General features: G+C 38.0%; 1 protein-coding gene across 1 annotated transcript; it reads right to left on the bottom strand.

Annotated features, from left to right (window-relative positions):
- Positions 1 to 1563: 1563 nt before the first annotated feature.
- LOC142143420 (cytochrome P450 2C5-like) lies at positions 1564 to 26960 on the bottom strand. Its single transcript, XM_075201256.1, has 10 exons — positions 26789 to 26960; positions 21464 to 21661; positions 20417 to 20579; positions 19360 to 19509; positions 18095 to 18255; positions 17605 to 17781; positions 14886 to 15027; positions 10188 to 10372; positions 8890 to 9031; positions 1564 to 3978 (listed from the first exon to the last, which is right to left on the bottom strand). The coding sequence occupies exons 1-10, from the start codon at positions 26843 to 26845 to the stop codon at positions 3800 to 3802; spliced, it is 1554 nt and encodes a 517-aa protein (XP_075057357.1). The 5' UTR covers positions 26846 to 26960; the 3' UTR covers positions 1564 to 3799.
- Positions 26961 to 27177: the final 217 nt, after the last annotated feature.

Here is a 27177-nt window from a genome sequence, read left to right as displayed (position 1 = left end):
GAGAAGATGAAACAAAGCATTTCCGCTAACTATGTTGGACATGTAGATCAAGTACTTTATCCGCTTTGCCAGGATCCAAGAGTTATCAACATCTTGAAATCTGATCATTACATTTTGGTAACTGTGCTTGATCCTAGGTTTAAGAGCTATGTCTTCTCTTTGTTTTCAACTCCCCAGATCTCAAGAGATGCAATGAGCTCCTGATCAGCAGGCTGACAGCTCAAGTAGTACATGACATGACAACGTCTCCTTCTTCAGTTTCTCTGGCAACTGATGGTAGAAAAAATTTAGCTTTCCTAAGACACCCAGTTGTGATGCAGATAAGTCAGTACAACATTTTGACATCTGCTCTGGTCTTAAAGAAGGGCCCAAAAATTGTGACAGATGTGTTATAAAATGAACTACAAATTCCACGAGGAATTATCAGCAATTACATCAAAGTATAGAGGCTTCTGTAATGGTGGATTCCAGTGGGGATGAAATAATATTGCATGAGGATGATGTTCACACTGATGAGGGTGAGGATAATGACAGTGTAGATTACAGGTGCTGGGATCTAGCTGAGAGAAGGGAGCTAGCTGATGCTGGTATGCTTGTTAATATTTTGGGTAGAATGGCATGTTGCCAATTTTATGTTTTTCTACAGTAACCTTTTCCTTTATTAGAGAGGTGTTACCTATTTCCCGCAACCATCATTGCCATTAAATAGCTCATATTCATATTTAATAAATAGACGTTATTTTTCCCACCAAAGAGCTCCACTTTCAATTAATAGCACTTAAGCAACCCCAACATTAAAGGTACAATTACCACTTCTTAAATTGCTAGGTCCCAATATTAAATTAAAGTTAACCCATATCACCCCACACATAAAATAGGACCAATTAAATAATTACCCCACCATTAAATTAAGTCTACCTCCCACATTATATTAACACTCCCCCCCTTCCCTCATGCCTGATTACGTGCCCCCAATTAAGCCACCATAGAGCCCACAAATCATATTATGCCATACAGTAGTGCCCCAAAATCATATTATGCCACAGAGTGAACATATTAACACAACTAAATTATAATTGTATAAACTGTGAGGTTATAAATATTCATTAGGAATAATTAAGGACTATACAGCATCCTTTCTCTCCCCCCTGTGTGTCATCCTTTCTCTTCCTATCCCCCCGAGTGGCATCCTGTCTCTTCCCCCCACCTCCCGGGTGGCATCCTGTCTCTTCTCCATCCCGAGTGGCATCCTTTCTCTTCTCCCCTTCCCCCCCGAGTGGCATCATGTCCCTTCCCCCCCTCAAGTGGCATCCTTTCACTTCTCCCCCCTATGTGGCATCATTTCACTTCTCCCCCACGTGTGGCATCCTTTCACTTCTCCCTCCGTGTGGCATACTTTCACTCCCCCCCATGTGGCATCTTGTCACTCCCCACCCCCCCCTATTGTGGCATCTTGTCACTCCCCTCCTCATGTGGCATCCTTCCACTTCACCGCATTTCTGTGTGGCATCCTTCTCCACCCCTCCTTTTTCTTTGTGGCATCTCCCCCCACCCCCCGTTTTAGAGTACTTCCCTTCTCATCTTTTTTTCTCTAATTGTTTCTGCTGCCTTCTGCTGTCCGCTCCTCTGACAGCTTGCAGGACCCGGCCAGGACCTGTGCAGCGCTGTGCGCGGCCCATGTGAACTGGTAGCTGGTTCCTGGGGAGGAGCCAGCCACCAGGATGCCTGTCACTGACAGGCTGTCATTGTCGGTGCATGCACCAACACTGACTGCCCTGAATGCGCCCATCTGACCATCGGCCCTTCTGGCATTTTGCTAGTAGTGCCAGATGGCCAGTCCGGCCCTGCCTGTCCCACTTTCCAGTCGCAAGCAGGCATAAGTGTTTGTACATGCAACACTGCAGACACACATATCAATGCAGCTTGATTTATGGGCATGCAAAGTACAAATTAACGATTTTACAATATGCAGACAGGAGTATATTCAACTCATCAGGCCCACTATGTTTTTCTATTTGATTTTTTTTGAACACTTGTTCAAGAAAGAATGATTTTCAGCTAAGAAGATTTTCACCATTTAATTATAAAAACAGGTATCTCACCTGGAACAAATGAGCAAAATTTAAAATTACTTATTACATCAGCTACTCACACTATTTCTTGTTTTCACTTTGTTTTTCATATTGTGGATCTAACGGACTGATTGGGACCAAACCATTTATGACATTAGCTATAGCCAATACACCTTTGATGGGTGAGTGGGATATACAAAACACTTTCACTTTTTCATGCAGTTATCAAACGTTACACACTAGGTAGAGTTTCTCTTGCTTTAAGGTGACTTTGTGGCATTTTCATTGAAAAGAAGTTGAGCAGAGCTGCCTGGGTCTCCTATGTGCTGTTGGTAGCGGCTGCTTCTGAACAGTGACCAAAGGCCTAAAACATGTCTCCCACTTGAATTGCAGAGTTATTTGCTAATGTTATGTTGTCTCCATAGGCTCCAGTGTGCATTTGGCTGCCCCGTACCTTTAGCCGGTGCACCACTACCTAAGTCTGATGGGGTCGGCCACACAGTGGGCAATTCTGGACCTGACACAGGGATAAGTCAGCAGAGCAGGTAATGTCGAACTAGCATGCAGGGCTATCTTCAGCCAACACCAGCTGATGCGAGAAGAGAAAATTGTGACTGCAAACATCAGGGTTTCTCTCCTCCACACTCATGTAGTTTCCCCTGAGGAAGTACAAATTTACACTTTTTACTCCTTGGTCCATGGTGCCAAAATATGTCACCACAAAAGGAAGGGCTTCTGTGAGTCTGACCAAGAGGTGATGTATTTGGTGTCAGGAGGAAAAGAATGCAGGTTAGTGACCCACTAAAAATTGCCAGTGTGACACAGCCCTTAGTGCATATTAATCTATCTAAGAAAATAAATGATGAAGAGAATTTAATGTCCACGTGCTAAGAGAAAGGTTGAAAAAATACAGTCTTGGGGTCCAGATTTGAGCAAATACAAACAATATATTTATTCATTATTATCTATCAGGTATATAATACAAAACAATGTATACAAGAAAAAAATCCAAAAAGCACAAGGAAATGAACACACAACTGCTGAGGAATATTCTATAGTTACCTATAAATGTTCTCAAATTCACTACAATTAGTAAGTCTGCAATATCTGTATCCTGGATGCAATATATAAAGGGTTGAATATTCTAATAAATCCCTGAAGAACTTAGATTGCACAAAGAAGTGGCACAAGGGGCCCATGACTCATTCTTAGGGGTATATTTACCAAACCTTCTTAACTGGAAAAATGGAGATGCTGTTCATAGCACCCAATCAGATTCTATCATTTATCTAGTACATTCTAGAAAATTATAGCTAGAATCGGATTGGTTGCTATGGGCAACACATCCACTTTTCAATTTCAAAAAGTTTGATACATCTACCCCTCAGTTCCTCTTGCCACCTCACATGTTGCCTCTGTACCATTGTATTTTATAATATACATGGCTAAACACTCTTCCTGTATCTCATGCCTGAAGAAAAATAGAATGCTCTGCAGTATTATTGGCCATAACAATTAACATTTATACATCAAAGTAAAAAGCAATAATTCCAAATTCATTACCAGTAGCTGCAACATTAGTGTTGTGGAAAGAAATATTTTTTAAACTTAAAAGAATAATATTTAACTTCTAAAATGTCAGATAGAGTTATATAAATCTTCTTTAGATGCTTCAATTCTAAACAATTATGACATATCTTTCAAATGAGCTTGTCTGAAAACATGTTCTAGCTGCGAGGTATAGCACAGATTTCATAAGGTTGTGGGGGGTTAATAGAACCGGTTGCAGGACTGAGGTCCAGTTTAGCTCCAGGAGGAAGCTGGATTGTGAAGTTCTGCAGCAGCGTTGTGAAGAACAGAAATAGCTCCATTTTAGCCATGTTTTCCCCAGCACAGCTTCTTTTACCTAGAAAGAAAACAAATAGGAAACGTTAGTAGCAGCTAAATGCTGCAGTGAATATTAATCACATTTTAACAATTAGTTTATTTATCTGGTATTTCCTCAGTAATGTTTTACATTTTTGAAGCTGTGTCAGTTTCACATTAGATAGCCTTTTTATTATGAAATCTACTCAAGAAAATGTTGTATATAGATTTTTTCCAGGACGGATTTTGAGTCAAATAAATATCTATTTTTTTTATTTAAGGGAAAAATATATGGGAACAGATGAAATTTAGGCTGAGATGTATCTTATTTTGAGTGAAACAGGTCTTGAAGTACATTAGCTATGAGAAACCTTGGACCTACATAAACCAGGTGAGAGTCTCGGAGTTGATTATTATGAATGATGTATATTGCCTCTGGCCGCATCTATATTGCTAGATTTAAGGTTGCACAAGTCTTATGATGCAATTTTGAAACACAGATATGGAAATGGAAAGGTGCAGACACATCTATGCTCAAATGGAAATGATGGCTGGAAAAAGTCCACAAGCAGGGGACGAAACGTGCTGCCTGTTTCACTACAATGCTATTGGTAGAAAACACAAGTGAGTCTTATTCTGTTGGATCCTAATGGAATCTTGGTGTGTGTTTGCTGCATGAACAGCTAAGCAGCAGGCTACTTTGAATCAGGTGGTAGGAATGGTAGTTACCATCAGAGAGATGGCAAAAAGTGAGTTGTTCAAATTCCTGTTTCACGATCTATATATGGATTACATACTAGAATTATTTGGAACTTGTTACTTCTAGAAGTACAGACTCTATCCATATTATGGTATCACATTGTTTCTATATGGAGTTCTAATCGTCGCCTTAAAGAACTCGCTCAGTTTCTACTATGATCATATTCAGTTGGAGCATATTTTTCTATGTATTGCCGTTAAGGTATATTGGAGGCTTGGACTTATTTGGGAACAGTACCTGCGTTCCTAATTATTGAGTTCCTGGCATTCAATTGCTTGTTTGATGACATCTTAGTTGTGCTGTGTTTCAATATATATGGAGGTACATTTACTGCTATTAATAACAGACTGACGTTCTATTTTATTTATTACTTTGTTTGAATCAATTAAATATGTATTTTATACCGAATATGTTTAATACTTGTTGCTCATGAGGTTACTTGAATGTATATAATTATTTAGCATTACTTTCTGCACTGTTCACTTTTTCTTTTTTCGCTCAAATGTAAATGAGGCATTTTTTTTTTGACATCTAAATCAGACCCTATAGGTGTAAGCAAGAGATTTTGTTCTGTGTATTATTTTTACTTTGTTCATATTTATTACAGTAGCTTGTATGAACATATAGACATGGATATCCATGGTGTACTGTAATATTAAAAGCACTTAAAAGACCCAGAACATCTCCCTTTTCCATAGAAACATAATCACTGTGTTTCAGACAATCCCTGAAGTGCCTCATGTGAAACAGTAATGAGGGATCTAATAGCGAAAATGTTTCATCTGAGAAAACTCCACTTAATAAACACCAAAGACTCCACTATCATGATTTTTAAGTATAGTTTAAAGCAAGTTGTTCTTATTAGTACTCAATAGCCCCACTGGACTAACTATTAGACAGATTCAGTACCAAATCAATATCCAAGATTAAGATCATGACAATAACAGGTAAATTAGGAAAACAGGTTCAGCATAAACAGCAGGGAACTACAAGTAAGATGATGGGCTAGACATAGATAAAAGCAAAGAAGCAGAAGGTGTAGTTGATGATTGTTCTTTCATCATCATCAATCAGCATCATTGTTTTTTTATGTAGCGCCAGCAGATTCCATAGCGCTTTTGGGAACAAACAATTGGGAACAAACAGTAACAAAACAATACTGGGTAATACATACAGACAGAGAGATAAGAGGGCCCTGCTACAATCTATGGGGCAATAGTTTTATACACAATGGTTAGTGCTACATCATATTGACTTTTTGTTCAGCTAGAATGCAAATTTTACAAAGTATTTATTGGGCTATATGATCAGTCTCACAACTAATTTGGTCAGAGTGTTTTTGTCTTGTGTTAGCAGTGTAGAGGGTAGTAAACTAGGGAGTTTAAGCAGGTGGTAGAGGAATGTTATAAGCTTGTCTGAAGAGGTGGGTTTTCAGAGAACGCTTGAAGGTTTGAAGACTGAAGAAAGTCTTATTGTGCTAGGGAGTTAATTCAATAAAGTGGGTGCAGCCCGAAAAAAGTCCAGTAACCGAGAATGGGAGGAAGTGATGAGAATGGAAGAGAGATACAGATCTTGTGCAGAATGGCAGTGTCGATTTGGGAGATATTTTGAGTTTTGAGACAAGTGAGGAGATGTACGTTGGTGCAATTTTATTTATGGCCTTGTATGATAGCAGAATAATTTTATATATGATTCATTGAAAAACAGGCAACCAATGTTGACACTGACAGAGTGACTCAGCAGAGGAACAACGGTTTGCAAGGAAAATCAATCTAGCGGCTGTGTGCAAAATAGATTGTAGGGGCTTGAATCTGATTTTGGGAAGACCAGTAAGGATGGAATTGCAATACTCAATGCGGGAGATGATAAGTGCCTGAAGTTTTTGCAGTGTCTTGTGTGAGATGTGTACATACTGTGGAAATGTTTTTAAGATGTATGCAGCATGATGTAAATATAGAGTTGATGTGGGAAACAAAGGATAGTTGTGAGTCAAGGATTACACTTAGGCAGCGATCTTGCGGGGTGGGATTTATGGTCATGTTGTCAACCGAAATAGAAATGTCAGGCAGGAAGCTTCTATTGTTGGGTGGGAAAATTATTAATTCTGTTTCTGAAAGATTGAGTTGGAGTTGGCGAGAGGACATCCAAAATAAAATGGCAGAAAGACAGTCAGTAACATGAGACAACACAGATGGTGAGTGAACAGGAGAGGATTGATAGATTTATGTATAATCTGCATAGAGGTGATACTGAAAATCCAAAAGGAGCTTATTAGCTTTCCTAGAGAAGTGGTGTAGATAGAGAATAGCAGAGAACCTAAGACTGAGCCTTGTGGCACTCCAACTGATAAAGGGAGTGGAGGGGAGGGTGTTCCAGAGAAATTAATACTGAAAGAGCGATTAGATAGGTAGGATGAGAAGCAGGATAGGACAGTGTCTTGAAGACCTAGGGATTGTAACGTTTGTATGAGGAGAGAGTCATCTACAGTGTTAAATGCAGCCGAGAGATCCAGGAGAATTAATGGCCTTTAGTTTTAGCTGTGATCAAATCATTGACAACATTGGCCAGTGCATTCTCTGTGGAGTGTTGAGAGCGAAAGCCTGTCTGAAGAGGATCCAATAGGTTGTTTGCAGAAAGGAAACATATGAGGCAAGTGTAGGCAATTCTCTCAAGAAGTTTGGAGGTTCAGGGTAGCTGAGAGATGGAGCAATAATTTGAGAGAATTTGCTTTTTCAGAATAGGAGTAATCACTGCGTGCTTGAATAATGATGGAAAGATAACAGTAGAGAGAGATAGATTACAGATTTAGGTAGAGGTGGAATGAGCACACGAGACATGGACTTACTAATTTGTGAGGGTATGGGATCGAGAGACAGGAGGTAGAGTAGGAAGATAAGAAGAGAGTTCATTTGTGGAATCAAATGAAGAGATGGTGTCAGAGGATGCTGGAAAGGAATTGAGCTGATTGCTAGTCGAGGGAGATGATACCATTTTAAGACAGATCTTATCAATCTTGAAATAGAAAGCAAGATCCTAGGGCACTGATGGTAGTCGGAGGAATTGGGGTGGCAGGAGTGAGAAGAGATTTAAATGTGTTAAACATGTGTTTAGGGTTAGAAGCATAGATGAGAGATTGAAAGTATGTTTGTTTAGCAATGCCCAGAGCATTTCTATAGGAGTGGTAGATTGCAGAATATGCTCTGAAATCATTAGCGGCGCAAGATTTACACCAGTAATGTTCAAATTTACGAGAAAGTTCTTCATGTTTCATCCTGATGCAATGATCAATTTTAGATGCCCGATTCATGAAGGCATCTAGGATCCAAATATCAAATACATCCTTAATTTCTTCTGAGAAGCTCCAGCAACATTAAAATTTCAAAGCACTATCATTATTTTTAGTATGTACCGACCACAGCATATATCTTACAATTCCATATATGACCTTGACCATTCTCAGGGATGACATAGTACAGCAGACCCTCATCCTTAAAACAAGTTGTGCTTTCTGGACTTAGTTGCCTCCTGGACTTATGTAAAATCAGAGGTATTTGTTGGTAAGGGATATATCATACCTAATCTAAGTCAACACATGAATAAACAGGATCAATGATTAGAGACACAGAATGCAAGATCAAATTTAGGGGTCAACAACATGCAGAAAGAGCATCAAATTTGTATCTAAGTCCATATCTAAAAACAAGGTCAGAATAGACAGATAACAGTGAAATTCAGGAGTAAAAAGGGTCAAAATATCAGACAACTAAAATTAACAGTATAGCCAGTGCTATAGACTTATATAGGTGCATTAAACCTATAATTTCTCATGAGCACAATTGGAACCCAGTGGGTGTTTGGCTGCCTCTGTAGTAGAAACTGCTTGATAGAAAACTGTTTGATCACTCTCAGTATGTGAACAGATTCATTTTCATTTTTGTTATAACTTACTTATTTTCTGCACTTGTCATAATAAATAGTCACTATGTTCATCCTCTCTAATTAAAGTACTGGATAATATCAAGTTCATTCTCTCAGGCTGGATGTGTTCTTCATACATAAGTTAACCAAACAAGAAAATTCCCCTACTGACCAAAGACCAGTCAAGTAATATTTGCAGGTAATCTTGTTTCCAAGACCCAAGTCTCATCAGTGAAATTGTCATCAACAAAATCTGTTCAGAATTAGTATTACCTATTGAGAAAGGTATAAATGCTTCATTCTTTTTTAAATGTCCTTCTGAAGTGAGAAAATGCTCTGGGTAAAACTCTTCTGGTTTTTCAAAATACGCAGGATCTTTCAGTACAGAGGTCAACAGTGGGAAAACAGTGGTCCCCTGGGGAAAAAATGTTCAAAGCTGTTCATTATGTACCAGAAATACATAGTTAAAAAGCAAGAATATTTTTATGAAGCCCATACATTGGCAGACTTAGTTTTTTAACTGTAAGATTAAAATATGAAGTCTTTAGAAAATTTGACCATATATGGGATTGCCAAATGAAATAGATCATTTTTTGACCAACCACATACAACAATATCACAAGGAACCCAAGTAGTGTTTTTTTTTGATGACCGCAAACACACATGCCAATGAAGTCATTGCCTTGTCCCATCCACTTGATTCTCTCTCTCTCTCTCTCTCTCTCTCTCTCTCTCTCCCTCTCTCTCCCCCCCCTACTGTTAATTATGTAAATGTTACTAGTCACTTCAGACAGTGAAACTTCATGCCTTTATATGTATCACTTTACTAATCTAATCATCTGCACTTTAGTTTAATCTCTAGAAACTGTATATCCAGTAGCCCATTGACACATGAACAGATGAAGACATTATGGCAGTAAGTGGTGTAGTATAACAATCAATATGCTTTGTAATTAACAAGACTACATATATACTGTGATTAATCCTTGGACATGGCACACTGTTCTCTGCAATACACTATAAATTATCTATGGTGAGATACAGCACAATGAGCAGCACAGAACCAGCAACAGACAGGTTCCTAGTCAGTTCTTTTTTCACTTCTGTCCTCCAGATCTGAGGTTAGGTAAAGTGGCACTGAAGTCACAGTAAAGATGGGAAACTCCTGGGCCCCTCCCAAGAGGGGAAGAGAAGAATCTTTTACATCTACTGCTGCTTTACTATGGATGTGTGCTTTGGAAAATTCTGCTGTCAGTAAATGGATTTGGATTATGCATTGTTTCCATGCTAGGGGCTTCTTAAAGAGTCTGCTTTTTGCTACACTATGTGCATGAAGTGAGTAGATGAGAAACTTCTACTAATCCCTTTGCATGCTCTGTTTGGCTCATATCAAACCCTTATCTTTGCCATTTTTTCACATACACTCTTTCTTTTTACAAACAATAGAACATGTGTGTGTTTATTTTAGCATATTTGTAGCAGTATATAACTCCTTAATAATCTTGCTGTGGACATCCTTTACTGAACCCAGCTGTGTTCCTATGATATGCTGTGATAAATGTAACACTCACCTTCGGAATAAAATAGCCTCTGAATGTAACGTCTTGAGAAGTTGCATGTGGGGCATTACCCGGTATGATATCACCAAACCGCTGAATTTCATTAATGACCGCCTCTGTGTACGGCATTTGTTTCCTATGCTCTATTTGAGGTTGAGCTGATCCAATCACTTTTTCAATTTCATTTTGTACTTTATCTGTTAAAAAAGATGTGTTATATAAATAATAATTCATATCACATATTTATAGCCCAGAAACACAATGAAGGATTCTTATTTCTACTAAAAGCTACAGCAAAAATTACTGAATCAGTGATGGATGTGTTTAAGGTTTTCCTTTGCATGTAGTAATATTGAATAGTATCCTAGTATACAAACATAATTTAAGATAGATGCAATATATGTTTTAATATACCAGTAACATGCTTATTAATTACATTATAAGCTCTACTTTACAAGACACGAGTGGTGCCCTTTACTACTCTATAACTGTGTTGACTATGCTCACTCAGGCATATGTTGCTTTATCTGAAATAATCTATACAGTGGAAAAAACAGGTGATTGCTACTGGTTCCAATTATTTGTCCTCAGATATATTTATGTTCTTTACACCTTATACAATTATATACCACTTTATGAAGCCACCAGATGTCCTACTTCATAAAAAGTATTTTGGGCATCTGTAGAAAATTTTACCAAAAGACTTGAAAGGCCCCCGCCCCCGGACCGATCAATGATCAATAATCAATAATGCTGCTGAGGACTTTGAAAGGCCCCCTGGATGCCCGAGGCCCCTGGGCTATAGCCCAGTTAGACCTCGGGTTAATCCGGCCCTGCATGGGGGTAAATGTATCAAGGTCCGATTTTTTTTCAGCGTGTTAAAAAAAATTTAAATGTATCAAGCTGCGATTTTTACCCTGATCTTCAAAATCGTTGGTCATCTCTGGCGATTTGCTGCGATGTAAAACACTCCCATGTTAGCAAACTCTGCTGTGCTGTAGCAGCAAGTTGTATAAATACATCGCTGTTACACTGCCTGAGCTCGAGCAGCTGTCAAAAAATAGATCAAAGTTAATTAGTTTAAACCCTACTTACCCCGTGAAAATCGGGGAAAAAATTTGAGTGGGGACCCCTTATTTTCAAGGAACCAGCATTAGGCAAACCAGCTGGGTTTGGAGGCACTATAGCAGGGGGACACGCGCCAGGGGTCCCCCTGCCATAATGACTAACCAACCCTGGGCAGAAGAACAGAAGACATTACAAATTACAATTTTTTTTTGGACTTTGGTGATATTTATTTTTGGATTGAAAGCTGCTGACAACAGATGAAAACTTCATTGATGAGTATATTGGAGATTTATTATTTTTAATACAAATATGTGGTGTAAATGAGGGTGTTTACTGTCATTATTGTGGGTTTACTATTTTTAATAAATGTTAGTGGTTTTAACCAGGGTGTTGTGGATTTGTAAAGATTTTGTTTTGTGGAGCTACAGGTCCCAGCCAGCCCTGGTTGTCACGGCTTGTTGGCACTTATGGTTCTCAAAGTGCCAACATGCCCTGGCTGCTGTGGGTATGCTGGTGCTATTAGTTATACAAGTAGCAGCATGCCCACAATATTTAGGGCAACCTGGCTGGCTGGGACTTGTAGTTCAACAAAACAAAATGGTTTTTGTTTGTTTTTGTACCACTTATATCGCCGTTATTACCCTACACCCACCACCCAGGGGTGTAGGAAGAGCCTTAGTGCTATCAGCACTGGGCTAGGTGTCCCAACGGGGGGTTCGCACTTGTTTTTTTTGGCGGACCCCACTCCCTAGGGAATCCAGCCCAGTGCTGAATGGCCTGGGGTTGGTTAGTCATTATAGCAGGGGGACCCCTGCCGCTTGTCCCCTTGCTATAGTGCCACCAACCCCGGCTGGGTTGCCTAGTGCTGGTTCCGTGAAAATAGGAGGGACCCCATGCCAAATTTTTCCCCGATTTTCAGACTGAATAGAGGGGTGACCCCACGCTTTTTTTTTTTTAACTTTGATCTATTTTTAACACTTTTGACAGCTGCTGGAGCTCCGGCAGAATGACAGGCAGTGTAACAGTGATGTCTTTATACAACACGCTGCTAGAATGCAGTGTGTTGTATCTGCCGTGTTAATCACAGCTTTATACATTTGAGACTTGTATAGCTGCAGTTTCAAACAGTCGGGATTTTGATCTCTATCGATTTTGCAAATAGCGATTTTGACAGAAGCACAACTCTGGCGATTTTACATGAAATCTCAGCTTCATACATCTGCGAGTTCTTGAGAAAAACACTGGATTTGCAAAATCGCATCTTGATACTTTTACCCCATGGTCTAGTTTGTGATTTATACAATGGCAATACTAAGTTTGCATCATATGTAATTATACCCATTTATTATGCATCCTAGGTTTTATTTTGCCTTTGCAGTTGTCACCTGTCATTTAGCTTTCTGTCAACTAGCATAAGCCCTTTTTAAAATTAGTTTACCCAATTGTATGACATTTAGGGCCTCATTTAGAGTCAGACGCAATGTACACTGAAATCGTAAGTGTAAATTTCATCCCGTATATTACATAGTATTTAAAGTGGAACAGATCTTTAGATCCTTGCGACTTAGAAAACTGTGCAAATTGCACAAACGAGCCTCTTTATCTAAGTCTATCATGCACAGCGCTCTGTAAAGCAGATAATTAAATAAAAACAAATAATGTAAAGAAAAATAAAAAAATTGTTCTCTCCCCCAGACAGCACAAGGGTTGGTTATGCTGTTTGGGAGGGGATGCACAACTTTTTTTAATTTTTTTTTCTCGCTTGTACCAGCTGAAAGTACCCGTAAAAGATACGTCTCCTAGAGACCCATCTGCAGTTGCCTTTAACTCAAAATAGCATGTAAAGAGCAAGAGACACCTTTACATTGGTAGGCTTGCTCACTACCTTCCCCTTTCTACTTCTCTAAGTGCAGAGAAGTGCAACGGGAAGATCTGTCTCAGTTGGAGTGCAAACTTAGACGGATCTTTGGTCAAAAGTGCTTTTGGCACCGATCAGAAGTACTTGCATTTAACTCTAAATGAGGCCCTTAATATATAAATAATATAGGTATTACAATAGCCTAGTTGCATATCTCTACAGTTATCTACATTAAATTCAATCTGCCATATTGCCATTTTGACTCAATCTTTCTGAGTATATTCTGAATAAATTTACTATAGTAGGTATTAGGTTTTAATTACCCTTTGTTTTTTTATCCTTTAACCATTCCTTTACCCATGTACATATTTTTATAGATCTAGTACTCATCTTGTGTACCAGAATATTATGTGAAACAGTATAAACACTTTTAAAGAATCAATATATATTATACCAAAATCAAGTTTGAACTTTATCTTATCATTAAAAATTAATCAGATATGTAAGGAATGATGAGTAGTTCTTCATGAAACCCTACTAACACTATGTTATTCCCTACAATATATTTCAGAATCACATTCCTCAGAATACCTTAAAATAATATAATTTACCAATGACAACATTCAGACTTACAAGTCAATGATTTCCTTGTTCTGATTTTGTTCCCTTTTTAAAAATGGTGGTGATCTATCACTTTCTGAACTTAGTTTCTTTAATACACATGGGTGGGTTCCAACAGGACCAAGTGCTTTATCTGTCTCAGGCTTGTTTAGGTGTAGCTGCAGATCTGCAGATCTTCCAATGTTAGACAAGTAATATTTTTTAGTGTACATAACCTATTTTCTAGCATTATGTTTTTTTCCTTTGTGGATATAGATTAAAAAAATAAACAATTAGTACAAATCAACTTCCTCTTTATCTTCTAAATTGATTTTCCCACTTTAACATTCAGTGGCCTAATAAAAGTTTTATTTTTATTCCTGTTTATGTACTTTGTACTTTTTTATTACTGTTTATGTCAAAACATTTCGAGAAAGTTTGCAGCCAATTTATTCTGCTCTGTACTAAGGTTTAAATTCCAGGTAGAACAGAAACTGTTGGAGGAATTCTGGGCTCAACATTTAAGGAACTTATTTAGCTGGAAAAATGTGCAAAATTCAGTCGCCAAATGCAGAATGTGGCGAATACTTTGCAGAACTTTGTGAAAATCTCTTATCTACTAGTCAAAGATACCAATATCTTTCATTACAGCAGCAATGTTACAACATATCTCGTCCATGACAAAAAGGTTGCATATAATATACTTACATTTTTTTCATACACTGTGCTTGAACAATATCTAGAGAGCTTCTCTATTTTATCCTATTCTTCCAACATTGATGTTACCTTAGCCGTACATGACACTGCCAGCACCAGCCCTAGAGCCATCCCCTCCCTCATACAGCTTATCACAGATACAATCATATCATAATCAGCTGTGTGACTGATTTCCTTATTTTGCTTGAAAAAATACATAGTTAAACAATAATGACACTAAAACATAGTCTAATAACAATGACATAACCCAAAAATACTCAAATGATTCATTCCTCTATCAGAAACTGCTATACAGGTATTATAAGAAGTAACCCCTATTTTGAAATATAAGGATATGAGAAGTCAACATAGAGCTCCACATTCATCCTTTGTCTTATGCTTTTATATTGGCACAGAACTTTGAGGTGACTTCTCATATCCTAATATTTCCCAGTATGAGCGCATTATCCCACATATAGATTTCTTACTTTGGATGTCTGGATGTTTTATCATAAGCAGGAGGCCCCATCTCAGAGTGGTAGTGGTTGTCTCCATTCCAGCAGCAAATAGATCTGACAGCAGTACAATCAGGTTGTCATTGTGGTAATACAGAGTGGATTCTGGCTTCCCCTGTAGAATATAGACGGAATACTGTTTACTATAAGACACTATCATTGCGAGCGGCAACTGACTTATCATTGAACATTATAGTAGCGCTAATGGTGATATTTATTTTATGAGATATGGTACACAGCTTCCGCTAAGTAAAAAAGTAATTTTCAACATAATTAAAGAGTTCTATGATATATGGTTTAAAAATGCTGTCAGTTAATTAACTACATAATTGTAACTCTTGAGGTACTTGGTGCATTTTGGAAAACACCTTTAAAATTTCAGTTCCAGCTTTAAATGTAGCATTTATGGATAACATATTGCCTGCGAAAAGATGCATGAAATGGGAGAGCATAGGGGGATGTGTAGAATCAGGCATCACACTCAAAAGCCTGAATGCTAGACCTTAGGTAAGTAACCATTGCTTATCTGGGGTATTTCATCAGAGAAAGAATTTTCAGTTTTGGGTGGAAGTATCCTGCATTTTAGAATACTTCATCTGCAAGAATGGATTAAAAATTAAATACTCACTCAGGGCTGAAAAATTTACAATATAGTGGCTAAAAATGCAAAATAGACCATCCATTATTGTGGGTAGAATATATGTTGGGTCATTGCTTGTATGTGTGAGGTAACTTGTGATAAATACTGTATGGAAATAAAAGGTGGTTACTCCTGATCTCTTGCAACAGGCACACTAAAAATGACCATCCTCCATAGGCTTTTAGACGTTTTCAAAGCTCAGTCGATGTTCCAGTGCAAGCTCACCTATGGCTGCATCAATAAATTGTAAGGTTTATGCGGGCGGGCAGAAAACCGCGGGTGCAAATGCACACTTTATATAAATCTGAGAAGGAGGAGGGGTGCCTGGCAGTTCCCAATGTAAATTTTCACAGCCACTCACTGGCTCAGTGTGTACTTGCTTTCTGGTACTAGGATCTGAGTCACTATTGAATCTAAGCTCTCTGTAACGGCTCCCACTGGATACCTAGATAAAATTCTAGAACAGGACACAAGAGAAGTCTTTACCTTTCCTGCAGAGAGTGATATTCTTACAGGTATTCAGATGCCCCGGGACTTAAACTCGGAGTAGTAAAAGTTTATCTTGGGCAACATAAAACGATGAGGTATAGAGACTGGGAGTATAGTACAGCAGCTGGTATACAGAAAGCAAACCAGTAAGGATGCATATGGTCGAGTGTAGGCAGCAAGCAGGGAAATGATGGATAAGATAGAAAGTTTAGGGTGGTCAGCGAGCAGAGATGTCCAAAAACAAGCATGGGTTGAGACATGTAGCAGAAAGAGAATATTCAGGAAGAGGCAAAAGGTCAAGCAACAAGCAGTCAATATGCTAAGTCAGCAACAACAGTCTTCTCAAGGTGCAGGCTCAACACTATAACAGGCAGGAAGGCCCTCCCTGCTATTTGAAGAAATGCTTCCCAATCAGGAGGCTCCAGGGCAGTGTAAGAGGCGATCACATGATCTCAAATCCAAAAATAAGAACAGCAGGGAAGGAAAGAGGAACTAAGGTGTAGCGAATAGAGTGGTGGCTAATTACACTCTCTAATTTTATTTCAATTTCCTCTGCACTGTAGGCCCCATTGCAGCATAGAACTCCAAATTACCAAGCAGTGCTCCTCAACATCATTATGTAGCATCTCCAAACTCCCCTCCACCCCAACACCTGTTCTAATATGGAACAATCCAGCTATTCATCTGGTTTTGAACCACATCCTCCTCTTCAGAGACCAAAGAGTGGGTTTATTTTTGTCAGATTTTGCACCACTCTGGGGTTTCCCATCATTCAAAGAAATTAATTTATAGACACCCAAAACAGGTTCCACTTGAGGCTATATCAGTACCTACAAATAATACACCTGTATAGAAGTTTCTTTGAGGGAAATGCATTACCACAGAATTCCATCTTGAAGATTCTTAGCTGGTACCATTCTTCCACTAGAAGACTTTTCCTCTCCATATAGAGGCTCTTGCTCTCCCAAGCGGCAAACTCAAAAAGTGACCATGAGATGGAATGGGAACAGGAGAAGGTGGAAATGCAGGGTGAGGTTAGTTGAAGATAAGAGCTAACATTGCGTAACATGTGTTAGAAAAAACTAACATTTTACCTTTACGTTGTTTTAAATTATGGACTCCAAGGTTGGAGTGCCACGGAGCCTCTCCCTCACTTAATCTTGCGATTTAATTCAGTCTGGTATGTTACCTGAAGAAGAGGAGGCTAGCCTCCAACTTTGCTTTCACTCTAGTCCTTGCCAAATGCTTCTTCCACTTGAACTTGTGCAATCTCTGCACCTTGGATGGTACTGCCAGTTTAGAGGCACATAAAACTGACTCTTTATTTTGATAGGATTGACCTGCTATTGCATTATGCATTTCACCTGGATTATATTTCCCTGCCAGTTTACAATATGTAATACTTAAACCCTGAAGAGACTTGGATTACTATTTTAGGGGCAGATCTTCTATATATAACATTTATAACACTCAATAAAATTATATTTGTGGACTTAAATGGAGACAATAATGCATTTTGCATACATTTTTTTATGTTCAATAAATGCTAGTAGTAATTTATACCTCTTGCTGCTTAGCCAGGAATGCATCAATCAGATTCCTCTGGTTATTCACATCCAGTTCTTGCTTCTGTTTTGTAAATGTCGCTCTTATAAAGCTCTGCATCTGTCTAATGTTTTTGAAAATGATTTTGTGAACTCCTGGCAGCCGGTCCATCACAGATGGAAAAATATTGTATAACTTTAAGAGAAAAAAGCAATTTTAAACCAATTTGAAAAGTATACAGAAGGTTTAAATAATTTCCTTATCATATATAGTCCAATATTGTGATATAAGTTAAAATAAGAAGTGAAATGAATAATGGAGAATTGTGCTGTTATCTTGTAAAACAAGCTAGACTGATAAGCATTGCATACTCAGTGGATACCACTGTCGGTGTCTCTAACTCTATAAACTGTCTTGTCAGCAGTAACACTATATGTTACTGTGTATGTAAAAATTAAGTAGAAGAAGACCCCCAAAAATTTGAAGTAGCAATAAGGGAACATCTTACCATGACCATAGGTTTTCCAAAGAGTTTTATATTGTCGTTAATTAAACTCATGAGCTGCAGTAGGGTTGGATCATCATACTCAAATCTATGATTGAGTAGTATGGACACAATTATATTGGCTACAGCAGCATTCAAGACGGTCATATGATTAAAGGGTTTTCCTAGAAATGGAAGAAAAATATGCTAAGATTCACAGGAATTTACTATATATCTATGAATGTACTAATTCCATCACAGACAAAATTTTCATCTTATTTATTTATATTCATCCGCAACACAGACCTTGGACCAATGGGGAAGCAACCGCAGCAGATATACTTCCTAGAATGACTACATAGGTAGTAAGAAGCGTTACCACACCCATAATGTTCTTGAGCTACACTAGCATGTCCCCTCCCTCCCCCATTCTGACTTTCTACTTGTAGAGACCAGCAATGGGCAGATACATCTCATTCCGCATATAGACTGAGATGTACAACTTTTTGCTGTGCATGCACAATATGGAAACGTGTATTTTATGCTTTCATCTTGGACTTGCATCCAACTCTATATCAGGCCTTTGGTGAGGCTTCATCAATAACAGTTTGTCAAATAAGCAGCTAATATAAAGTGGAAGGAAGTTTGGTAACTTTAACACTTAAATAATTAAAAGAAATTAAAGCAAATGCATTGTATTTACAGATAGAGCAGCCTTTGTTGCATAATCTGCTTCGCATTGCTCACCACAATTATTGGTGAATCGACGTTTATCAGACCTTCCTATAGATGAACACTGGTTAACTTGTGGGAGTTTTAAAAGTTAAGATAAATGAACAGCATGAAGGGCAATAAAACCTACTGCAACTGTATTTTCCCCCCACAATGTATAATTACAGCAATAATAGAATAAGACAATGATTAGAGCCAGCAGAGAATAACACTGGGTATGAAAATAACTTTATTTAACATACTGCTAAACTGCACATGCACCTGTCAACTGCACACACTGGAGGCAGGTTCTTATACAATTGACCATCTGCAGTTTCATGAATAGTTATTTACCCAACAAGACAGCTGCCTCCTCTGTGAGACTCTTCAAAAAATGCTTAAATCACAAAATAATAATGAAATTATTCAAAACTGTTAAATGATCTTATCGCTGATATACACTTGTGAGGAGTATAGAAGTAGATGGGCAATGGTGTATGTATGTGTATAACACTAACATAATTGTTATAGTAATTTCTATTCTCTTTTCTTGTGGAAATTATAAAGTAACCACTCACCTCCGTATGATTTAAATGCCTGTGTCAAACATTCAGCCTCTTCAATAATCTTATTTTCTATCGTTTTCTTCCCCATCCCAAAATCTCGTAATGTTGAAATAGTGAATCGTCTCATCACTTTCCAGTTCTCACCGTTAGCCATGACAATACCTGAACAAAGCGAATACACGATCCATTAGTCCTGGAAATAAAATATTTCTGGCGTGATGTGATCTTCACCAAGAATAAACTTTGCCTTAAACACCTGAACATAATATGAAATCAGCTCTCGGTCAGTCCATCACCAACTCCCAACCTAAACCAACTTCTCATGTCCCACAGCTCTTGTACCTAAATTTTTTACATGTACAGTGGTGAGGGAATGTCTGTGAACTGCCTAGCGATATCTTTATTTGTGCATTTATTTCATTTCACATAATATTACACTATATTTGACCTAAATGTGATCAGATCTTAATCTATGTCCTAATAAGAAAGGAGGGAAGAGCTTCACTAAGAGCAAGCAGAGAATGACTGACAGATTGGTAAACTTGCTTGCAGAAACTGTTTATTTGATTCATACACAATTTAAATCACTGAAGTATCTTTTTGCTTGCGTAAAAGGAGATAAGGACAATGTCCTAAAGATGTGGGAAGAGTTTGCACTCTCTGTAATTGATAGGGAGGCAATATTTTAGCTTGTAACAGAGCTGTAGTGAAATAGTAGGGTGGACCACAGTGAAACTCATTAGATGTTCCTTTTTCTGAAATGGCTTACTGGCACTGCATGGACTGTTTGAGTCTCATAGAAACAGACGTTTATTGAGAAGTGAATAGCAGGACCTCCTCTATGTATTGTGGGACAACTAGTTCCCAATTCAAGTTAGACTGAAGTAGTTTAAAGGAAGTTGAGATCCAGTTGTTTGGCTAATCTGTTGGCATAGTCAGTTTGATTATAGGCAAACGATCTGTGTTACTGTTTCTGTGTGTGTGACATATAATCCAACAGATTTACTTTCAGTTCTAAAATATTTAAACATATATATATATATTCTTTAAGGAAACTATAAACAGTTACCATACTCCTTTTGCAACTTAGCAATCACTGGAGGGCTTGGTCTGTCAGAAAATTCATCAGCACGGTTGATTAGAGCATCTTTAATGGTATCATAACCACATAGGAGGACAATCTTTTCCATTCCTAACTGGAAGCTGAATATTTTGCCGTACATCTTAGACAACTGTAAATACAATAAATAATAACAATAAACAATAGAAAATAAATTGCGAAGTAAAGTCAGCATTCATTTACATTATGCCAGTAAAGTAAAATGTTCCTATTGTTGGAACCCATAACTTGGGGATTACCTGGATCTGAAACCTCCAAACCTCAAGACTATCTCACAAAGTAATCTCTAAGAAGGTATAACTGTAGTAAAGGGAAAATCTTAAATCTGGAAACTGTGCAATCAAATTAAGGATTGGGTATTTATTTCTCCTAAATATCAGAATGGTTGCGAATCTAACCCTTGTACCCACAGTGATCGCTAGATAGATGTAAATGAAACCTTGATGTATGGCAGGGTTTCCCAAACCCAGTCCTCAGGGCCCCCTAACAGTGCAGGTTTTCTGGATCACATGTGACATAATTAGGACCACCTGTGTATCTGTTACAATGTGTCAGTCAGTAATGAATACACCTGTGCTCCAGCAAGGAGATATGGAAAACCTGCACTGTTAGGGAGCCCTGAGGACTGGGTTTGGGAAACCCTGGTGTATGAAATAAAAACATTTTTATTGTGGAAAAAAGAGATTACAATAATGCAACAAACAAGTTCTTGGTACATTTTTTTACTTGGGATAGGATGCCAAATAACAGAGCTAAGTGCAAATTACCATTTTGCATTTGCACCCTCCTACACAACAAGTTCCTTATCATTGGAGATTAAATTCAGTAAATGTCTTCACATTTACATAATGTGGGGGAATTAATTATCCGCATTTGAATTCCCTTGTATTAATTTCTGGATTAGTGGAAGAAGATGAACAAACTGTCTAAAAGCATATTCATTTTAATTGCAGACATAAATACTTTGGTGTTGTTTTGGCAGAAATAATGTATTACCTCTAGAAATGTTTTATGAGGTCTTGTCATATTGATCATGTGTACATTCCCAATGATTGGTAAAGGCTTTGGTCCCGGGGGGAAATTCTTGTAATCGTGTTTATTACGATTGGTAAAAATATAGGCCAAAAATAGGATGACTACAGCGGACAGAACAATTGAGAAAGGATCCATGGTAAACAACGTCTTCTGTAAAATCTAGATTGGAAGACAAAACATAGGTCTTTTATTAGACAACTAAACATCCATATATATTACAAACAATAGTCAAATGTTTGGCTTCTGTCCTCCTTCGGTCTTTCCACCAGAGAGAAGTAGAGGAAGCTGGAAGATTGACCTCTTTGTAAGGTCTCAATGTATGTAACATTATCGTATGGTGTCAGAATCTATTTAGTGTAAAAACTAACCTTATGCATTTTCAAAGGTTGCAATATGGTGCTGTATTATATATATTTTGTGATTTGCAGCAGCCACACTAAATACTATTGAACTCAATAAAGAAGATATAATTGCATACATTTTAAATCAAATACTGCTATTTGCATGTTCAACACATTACTCTATGGCTGAGTCCCTTGGCCCAAAAAGTTCAGGAGCGGTGAACTACAGGCAAAGAAGCTTATGACACTTATGTGGGGTCTGAGCAGCATAGCGGTGGTGGAACTGAAAAAAAATTGACTCTGAAAACATATTAAATTGATCTGTTGATTTAATGATCCAGGTGTCATTTAGATGAGGCAGATACTAAGGGTAAAATGTTGTTTTACAGCTCAGGATAGTTGATTAGTTACACTGTTTAGTGTTTGTTTTTTGGATGGATCTACACTGAGAGAACTAGGTTGGTCTTTCAGGAATATTTTTGTGGATCAATGTAATTTCTGGTTACAACCTGCATATGTAAAGCTAATGTAATGTGTGCAAGTAGATCCTTTGTTATCATATTGACCTATTCACATGAATAATTTGAATACTCTTCAGTCCTCCAGTTTCGATGGGTGTTTTGTTTTGCCATCCTGGAGCAGCCCACATGTACTCAAGTAGGAAGATAACCAATGTCAACAGACAGTTTCTAGAATTAATGCATTTAAAAATCTTACAGTCAGTTCATGAAGAATATTGCTTTCAGGTTCAGGAATCTGTCTAATCACTTTAGAAGCTATAATATCTTTAATATTCTAGACTACTGAAAATGTTATCAGGGAGAATAACAAAGATTTTGAGATAATTATTTAAACTGTTTCAGATGATTTTTTCATTACAATTTTATTCCATAATGAATGGAATTAGATTTGTCATAAGTTTTTCCTTATGTAAAGGCAAACTTGCCTTTACAAGCCATCGCCGCTTTAAATTTTAGCTGAAAAATCGCCGATCTCCCGCGAGATGAGAAAAAACGGACTTTGATACATTTACTCCCTAGTGTCAGTAAGTAACCAATTGTCTCATTTAATGTAGTCTTCACCAATTCATAATAAAAATTCATCCACCTTTATTTGATTGTTGAAAATCGGATCTTTATTCACCATAAAGCTTTCAGCAAATATTTTTAACAACTTTCTATATCACTGTGCAGTGGCTGGCTATGCTGTCACATGTACAGGGCAAATCAACAGTGAGACTTCTGCAACCCAATGTACGCTATATTTGGTGAATTAAGGGGAAACCTTATTAGAGCAGCCTACACTATCTGGCACACCTATGAAATAAGCCATTAATGATTATAATTACATTAGATTGTAAGGATTTAGCAAGACTATCATTTGAACAAGGATGGCTCGCCCTAGATTTAACCCAGATACACACAATTCAGTAAGGGAAATCACTAACCTGAATTCCCCACCCAACTTTTAATCCAAATTACCTCAAAGGCAACTTTATTGGCACATTTGAAAAACTTGTAGAAGACAATCAAGACAAAATAAACACAGGAAAAACAAGAAGCTCTCTACCTTATATAAGGCAGAGCAGACTGCTCTAAGAGAACTAAGGCAGCATTAAAATCTGGTAATACAAACAGCAGATAAAGGATTGGGTATTGTCCTGCTAGACAAAGCAAACTACATACACTATATACTCAAATCCAACAGAATCCTAGAGGACATCACTACTTATAGGGTCTCAAGTGAGACCCCACACAAAAATTCCAACAGGAACTAGTCCTAGACACAAGGGTCCTGAATAAATGTGATTATGAATTTCTCAATGACACTCACTTCATAATCTCAGTCTTCTACCATTTACTTAAGATACACAAATATCAGACTAGCCCACCAGGAAGGCCCATCATATCAGAGATTAATTCACTCACATCCAACTTATCCAAATATATTGATCACTTTCTCAAAGATATAATCTATAAGACACTACCAAAACACAATGTCAAACATTTCCTAGAACAACAACACAAGCTAGACATAATTAGACATGTCCTAACCCGCAAATAATTTTGGTTTGAGGGTACCTTCTATATACACCAGAAAGGGACAGTGATGGGAACAAGTTTCTATTCTAGTTATTCCAAATTGTTCATGGGAGTTGGTGGGAGCAGACCAACATTTGGTCAGAGCATAACTGTGGAGTGAACCTCTTCCTATGGAAATGTTATGTTGAATATGTATTTTTCCTTTGGGATGGGACAGAATTATCCATGATTCAATTTATAGAACAAATGAACAACCATACTAAAACAAATACTGCAAAACATCAATAGAGTTCCTTGATTTGGAGAACCCCATTCAGAATAACACGACTGAAACACGCACAATAAAAAAATCTGTAGATGTAAACAGCTATATACTAGACAGGAGTGGGCACTTCTCTAGCTGGCTGCAGAACATACCCACTGACCAATTCAAATGTCAACATATAAATTGTTCACAATTAGACAGCTACAGAACCCAGGGTGAACACCTGATGCAACTATTTAATGAAAAGAACTTTGACACCCATAAAGTGAAACAAGCAGTTGAGGAATCTGAAAAGGAAGACAGAGACCTGTTCCTCACATATAAAAAGAAAGATACCACTACCAACAACTCAAATAAAATTTACTTCATATCTTAATATAGTAACGCAGCAGACCAAGTGAAACGGATCCCTAAGAAACACTTTCCAATTATACTTAAGGATTATAACCTTGTCAGAATCTTACCAGAAAAAACAGATGTCATATAAAGATCCAGACCTCACAATGCAATTAACTAGCAAACCCAGTGAGAAGGAGTTTAGTCTAGAAAAGGTAGGAATAAGAAGGGAGGATTTTTACCACCGTGGACAATTTAAGTCACAACAGAACAAATTTACCAAATTCAAGGCCTACTAACATGCGGTAACATTACTTTAATTACTTTATTTACTATTTAAAGGAAAGTGTAATTTTTTTTTCGAGAGTCTCCATCCACATTTGAAAGCAGTTAAAATATATCAATTTAATCTTAATCCTGTGCAAACTGGTACCAATCATGAGCAAGCAGATATCAATTTTGAGAATCTCTGGCGATTTTTCGAAACTTGATGAACCTATTAGAGGAACAGTTTGAGGCAGCTTCAAACATCTGTACTCATAATCAAAGGAGAGAAAAATTCATTAAAAGGTTCTTAAACTGTGGTTCAGGCTTCAAAACTTTGTTCTTTATGTTATGCATCATTATTTATATCTTTTATTTAAATAGCACCAACATATAACACAACACTGTGACTGCCCATACACTATGGACTACCACCCCACATGCAAATATAGACTACATGGCAAATAACATTTTAAAGTCTTAGAATGCCTATTGTGACATGTAGCTAAAAAATTAGGAGGAAAGAAAAATTTGGTTTGCAACCTCATTTTACTTTAAAAGGCCAGTGGGGCACATTGTAGACCAACTCAACTGTAAATTGCAGTATGTCACATGTTCACACACATACACACACCCTTCTTCCAACTCACAAACATCTAGTGTATGTGTTTATGTACATGTGTTCATAGCATCACTAGGAGCATAGTAGTTCACTGGCACGAGAGTCCACTCCCCAAAAAAAATAAAAATCACATTGGACGCATCAGCACATGAACCTATGTGTGGAGTGTGCCCATGTGTAGGGTGATGTCATTGTTCAATAGCTCTCTAACGTCCATGCCCAAGCAACCCTAAATATCATAAACAACCACCTGTGTGTTAGTCATGGAAAGGACTCAATTACACATGGAAACCAACTACACGCAAAGAAATTGAATATTTCTAGAGAAGACAGAGGCATCCATATATACCTCCAAAGTGTCCCCAACCCAATAAAGGAAAATTGCTTCCTTAAGAAAGGGCAGGAAAGGTAGTTCTAAGGTCAGGGATTAGTACAACTATTTTACCCAGAAATGTATGTTACTCCATGGTGTGTATTATTTTCTTACACTCATCCCAAGTATCACTATAGGAAAGAAATAGGAAAGAAAGCCTATCACCCAAGAGCAAGGACTGAACATGCACATAGATAAGAGTGTGAGTAATTGACAAAATTTTCGTAGAAGAGTATAATAAATAACTAGAGTGTAGAAAATATTCACCCTCCTATTTCAGCATGTATTCCACAGATTTTTTGTTAAACAAACATATGAAACAGAGTTCCTCTTTTCCCCCTTTTTGAGCCTTGCAGCTTCCTCTGTCCATTTCTCTCTGCCTGCTCCCTTCTGCAATTCTCTCTCTTACCTTCACTAAATCAGCATTGTTACATTATTTGACAACTGTACCAATAACAAAAATAAATTGTCAAATAAAACCACAGGCACACAAATGCTGGGTTGATTTTCTAAAAAAACAATTAACTACCATGTAAGTTTTTGTGCAACATGTAAACATGGAGAAAACATACACACTCCACACAGATAGCACCCTAATCAGAATCAAATTGGCCCCAGTCCTGTGATGCAGCAATGCCAACCACTATAGAGCTACTTTGGACTTGGCGTATGTTAGATTTTTGTGTAAGATACACACCTCCATACTGTGTACTCACTCCATAAATACATGTAATGTTAGGAACAGCAGGTAACTGCTGTTTTCTTTTTGGCTGCTGCAGTGTTGTTTTCAGCCTGAGTGTGATCACCTGAACTCCTCTCACCTGCAGCTCTATCTGACACCTGCCCTGAATGGCTACTACTGGTTTAAATACCTGTCAGCTTATCTCTGTCTTTGCCGGTTATAGCGTTCACATGCTTGCTTCTTCATGTGCCTGGTTCTGTGATTAGCCTGCCAGTTTCCTGATTGATACCAGTTGTGATCTCTGCCTGGATACTGACCTTGCTTGTTTGCTCGTGACCTTGACCTCTGCCTGAATACTGACCTTGCTTGTTTGCTCATGGCCCTGACTTCTACTTGGATTCGGACACTTCCTTTTCATCTGGGAGATCTTCTTCCACCTGCAGGATCGTGGTGCCAGCTATTCGCTCCATCAGACTCACCTGTGTCTGCAGTGTGTCACAGTACAGATTTAGTGCTCAATCTTGCTCCGGCATTTTCCCTGACACTGTGCTGCTCTCTACCTCCATCTCACACAGGCCACAGCTGGTACTACACCATCCTCTACTCCACACTGTCAATCTGTAATACTGGTGGAGGTTGGTACTGCATCCTGTTACTACGCAGTGTTCCTGCTTTATTCGGTCCAGGAGTATCTCTGCTCAGCATCCCACTGTCAAGTCCTCTGTGGTGCCTACCTATTAGGGGTATGCA

This window comes from Mixophyes fleayi, chromosome 3, assembly GCF_038048845.1.
Source record: "Mixophyes fleayi isolate aMixFle1 chromosome 3, aMixFle1.hap1, whole genome shotgun sequence".
Taxonomy (NCBI): Eukaryota; Metazoa; Chordata; class Amphibia; order Anura; family Limnodynastidae; genus Mixophyes; species Mixophyes fleayi.
This window is presented reverse-complemented; position numbering and strand designations above follow the sequence as displayed.

Excerpts from the sequence above, each read along its gene's own strand:
- LOC142143420 (XM_075201256.1), bottom strand. The coding sequence starts at position 26,845 with ATGAAAAGGAAGTGTCCGAATCCAAGTAGAAGTCAGGGCCATGAGCAA. Across the intron at positions 20,580-21,463 it reads CTCATAAAACATTTCTAGAG|TTGTCTAAGATGTACGGCAA; the intron begins GTAATACATTAT and ends TTGTATTTACAG. Across the intron at positions 18,256-19,359 it reads GGCATTTAAATCATACGGAG|GAAAACCCTTTAATCATATG; the intron begins GTGAGTGGTTAC and ends TTCCATTTCTAG.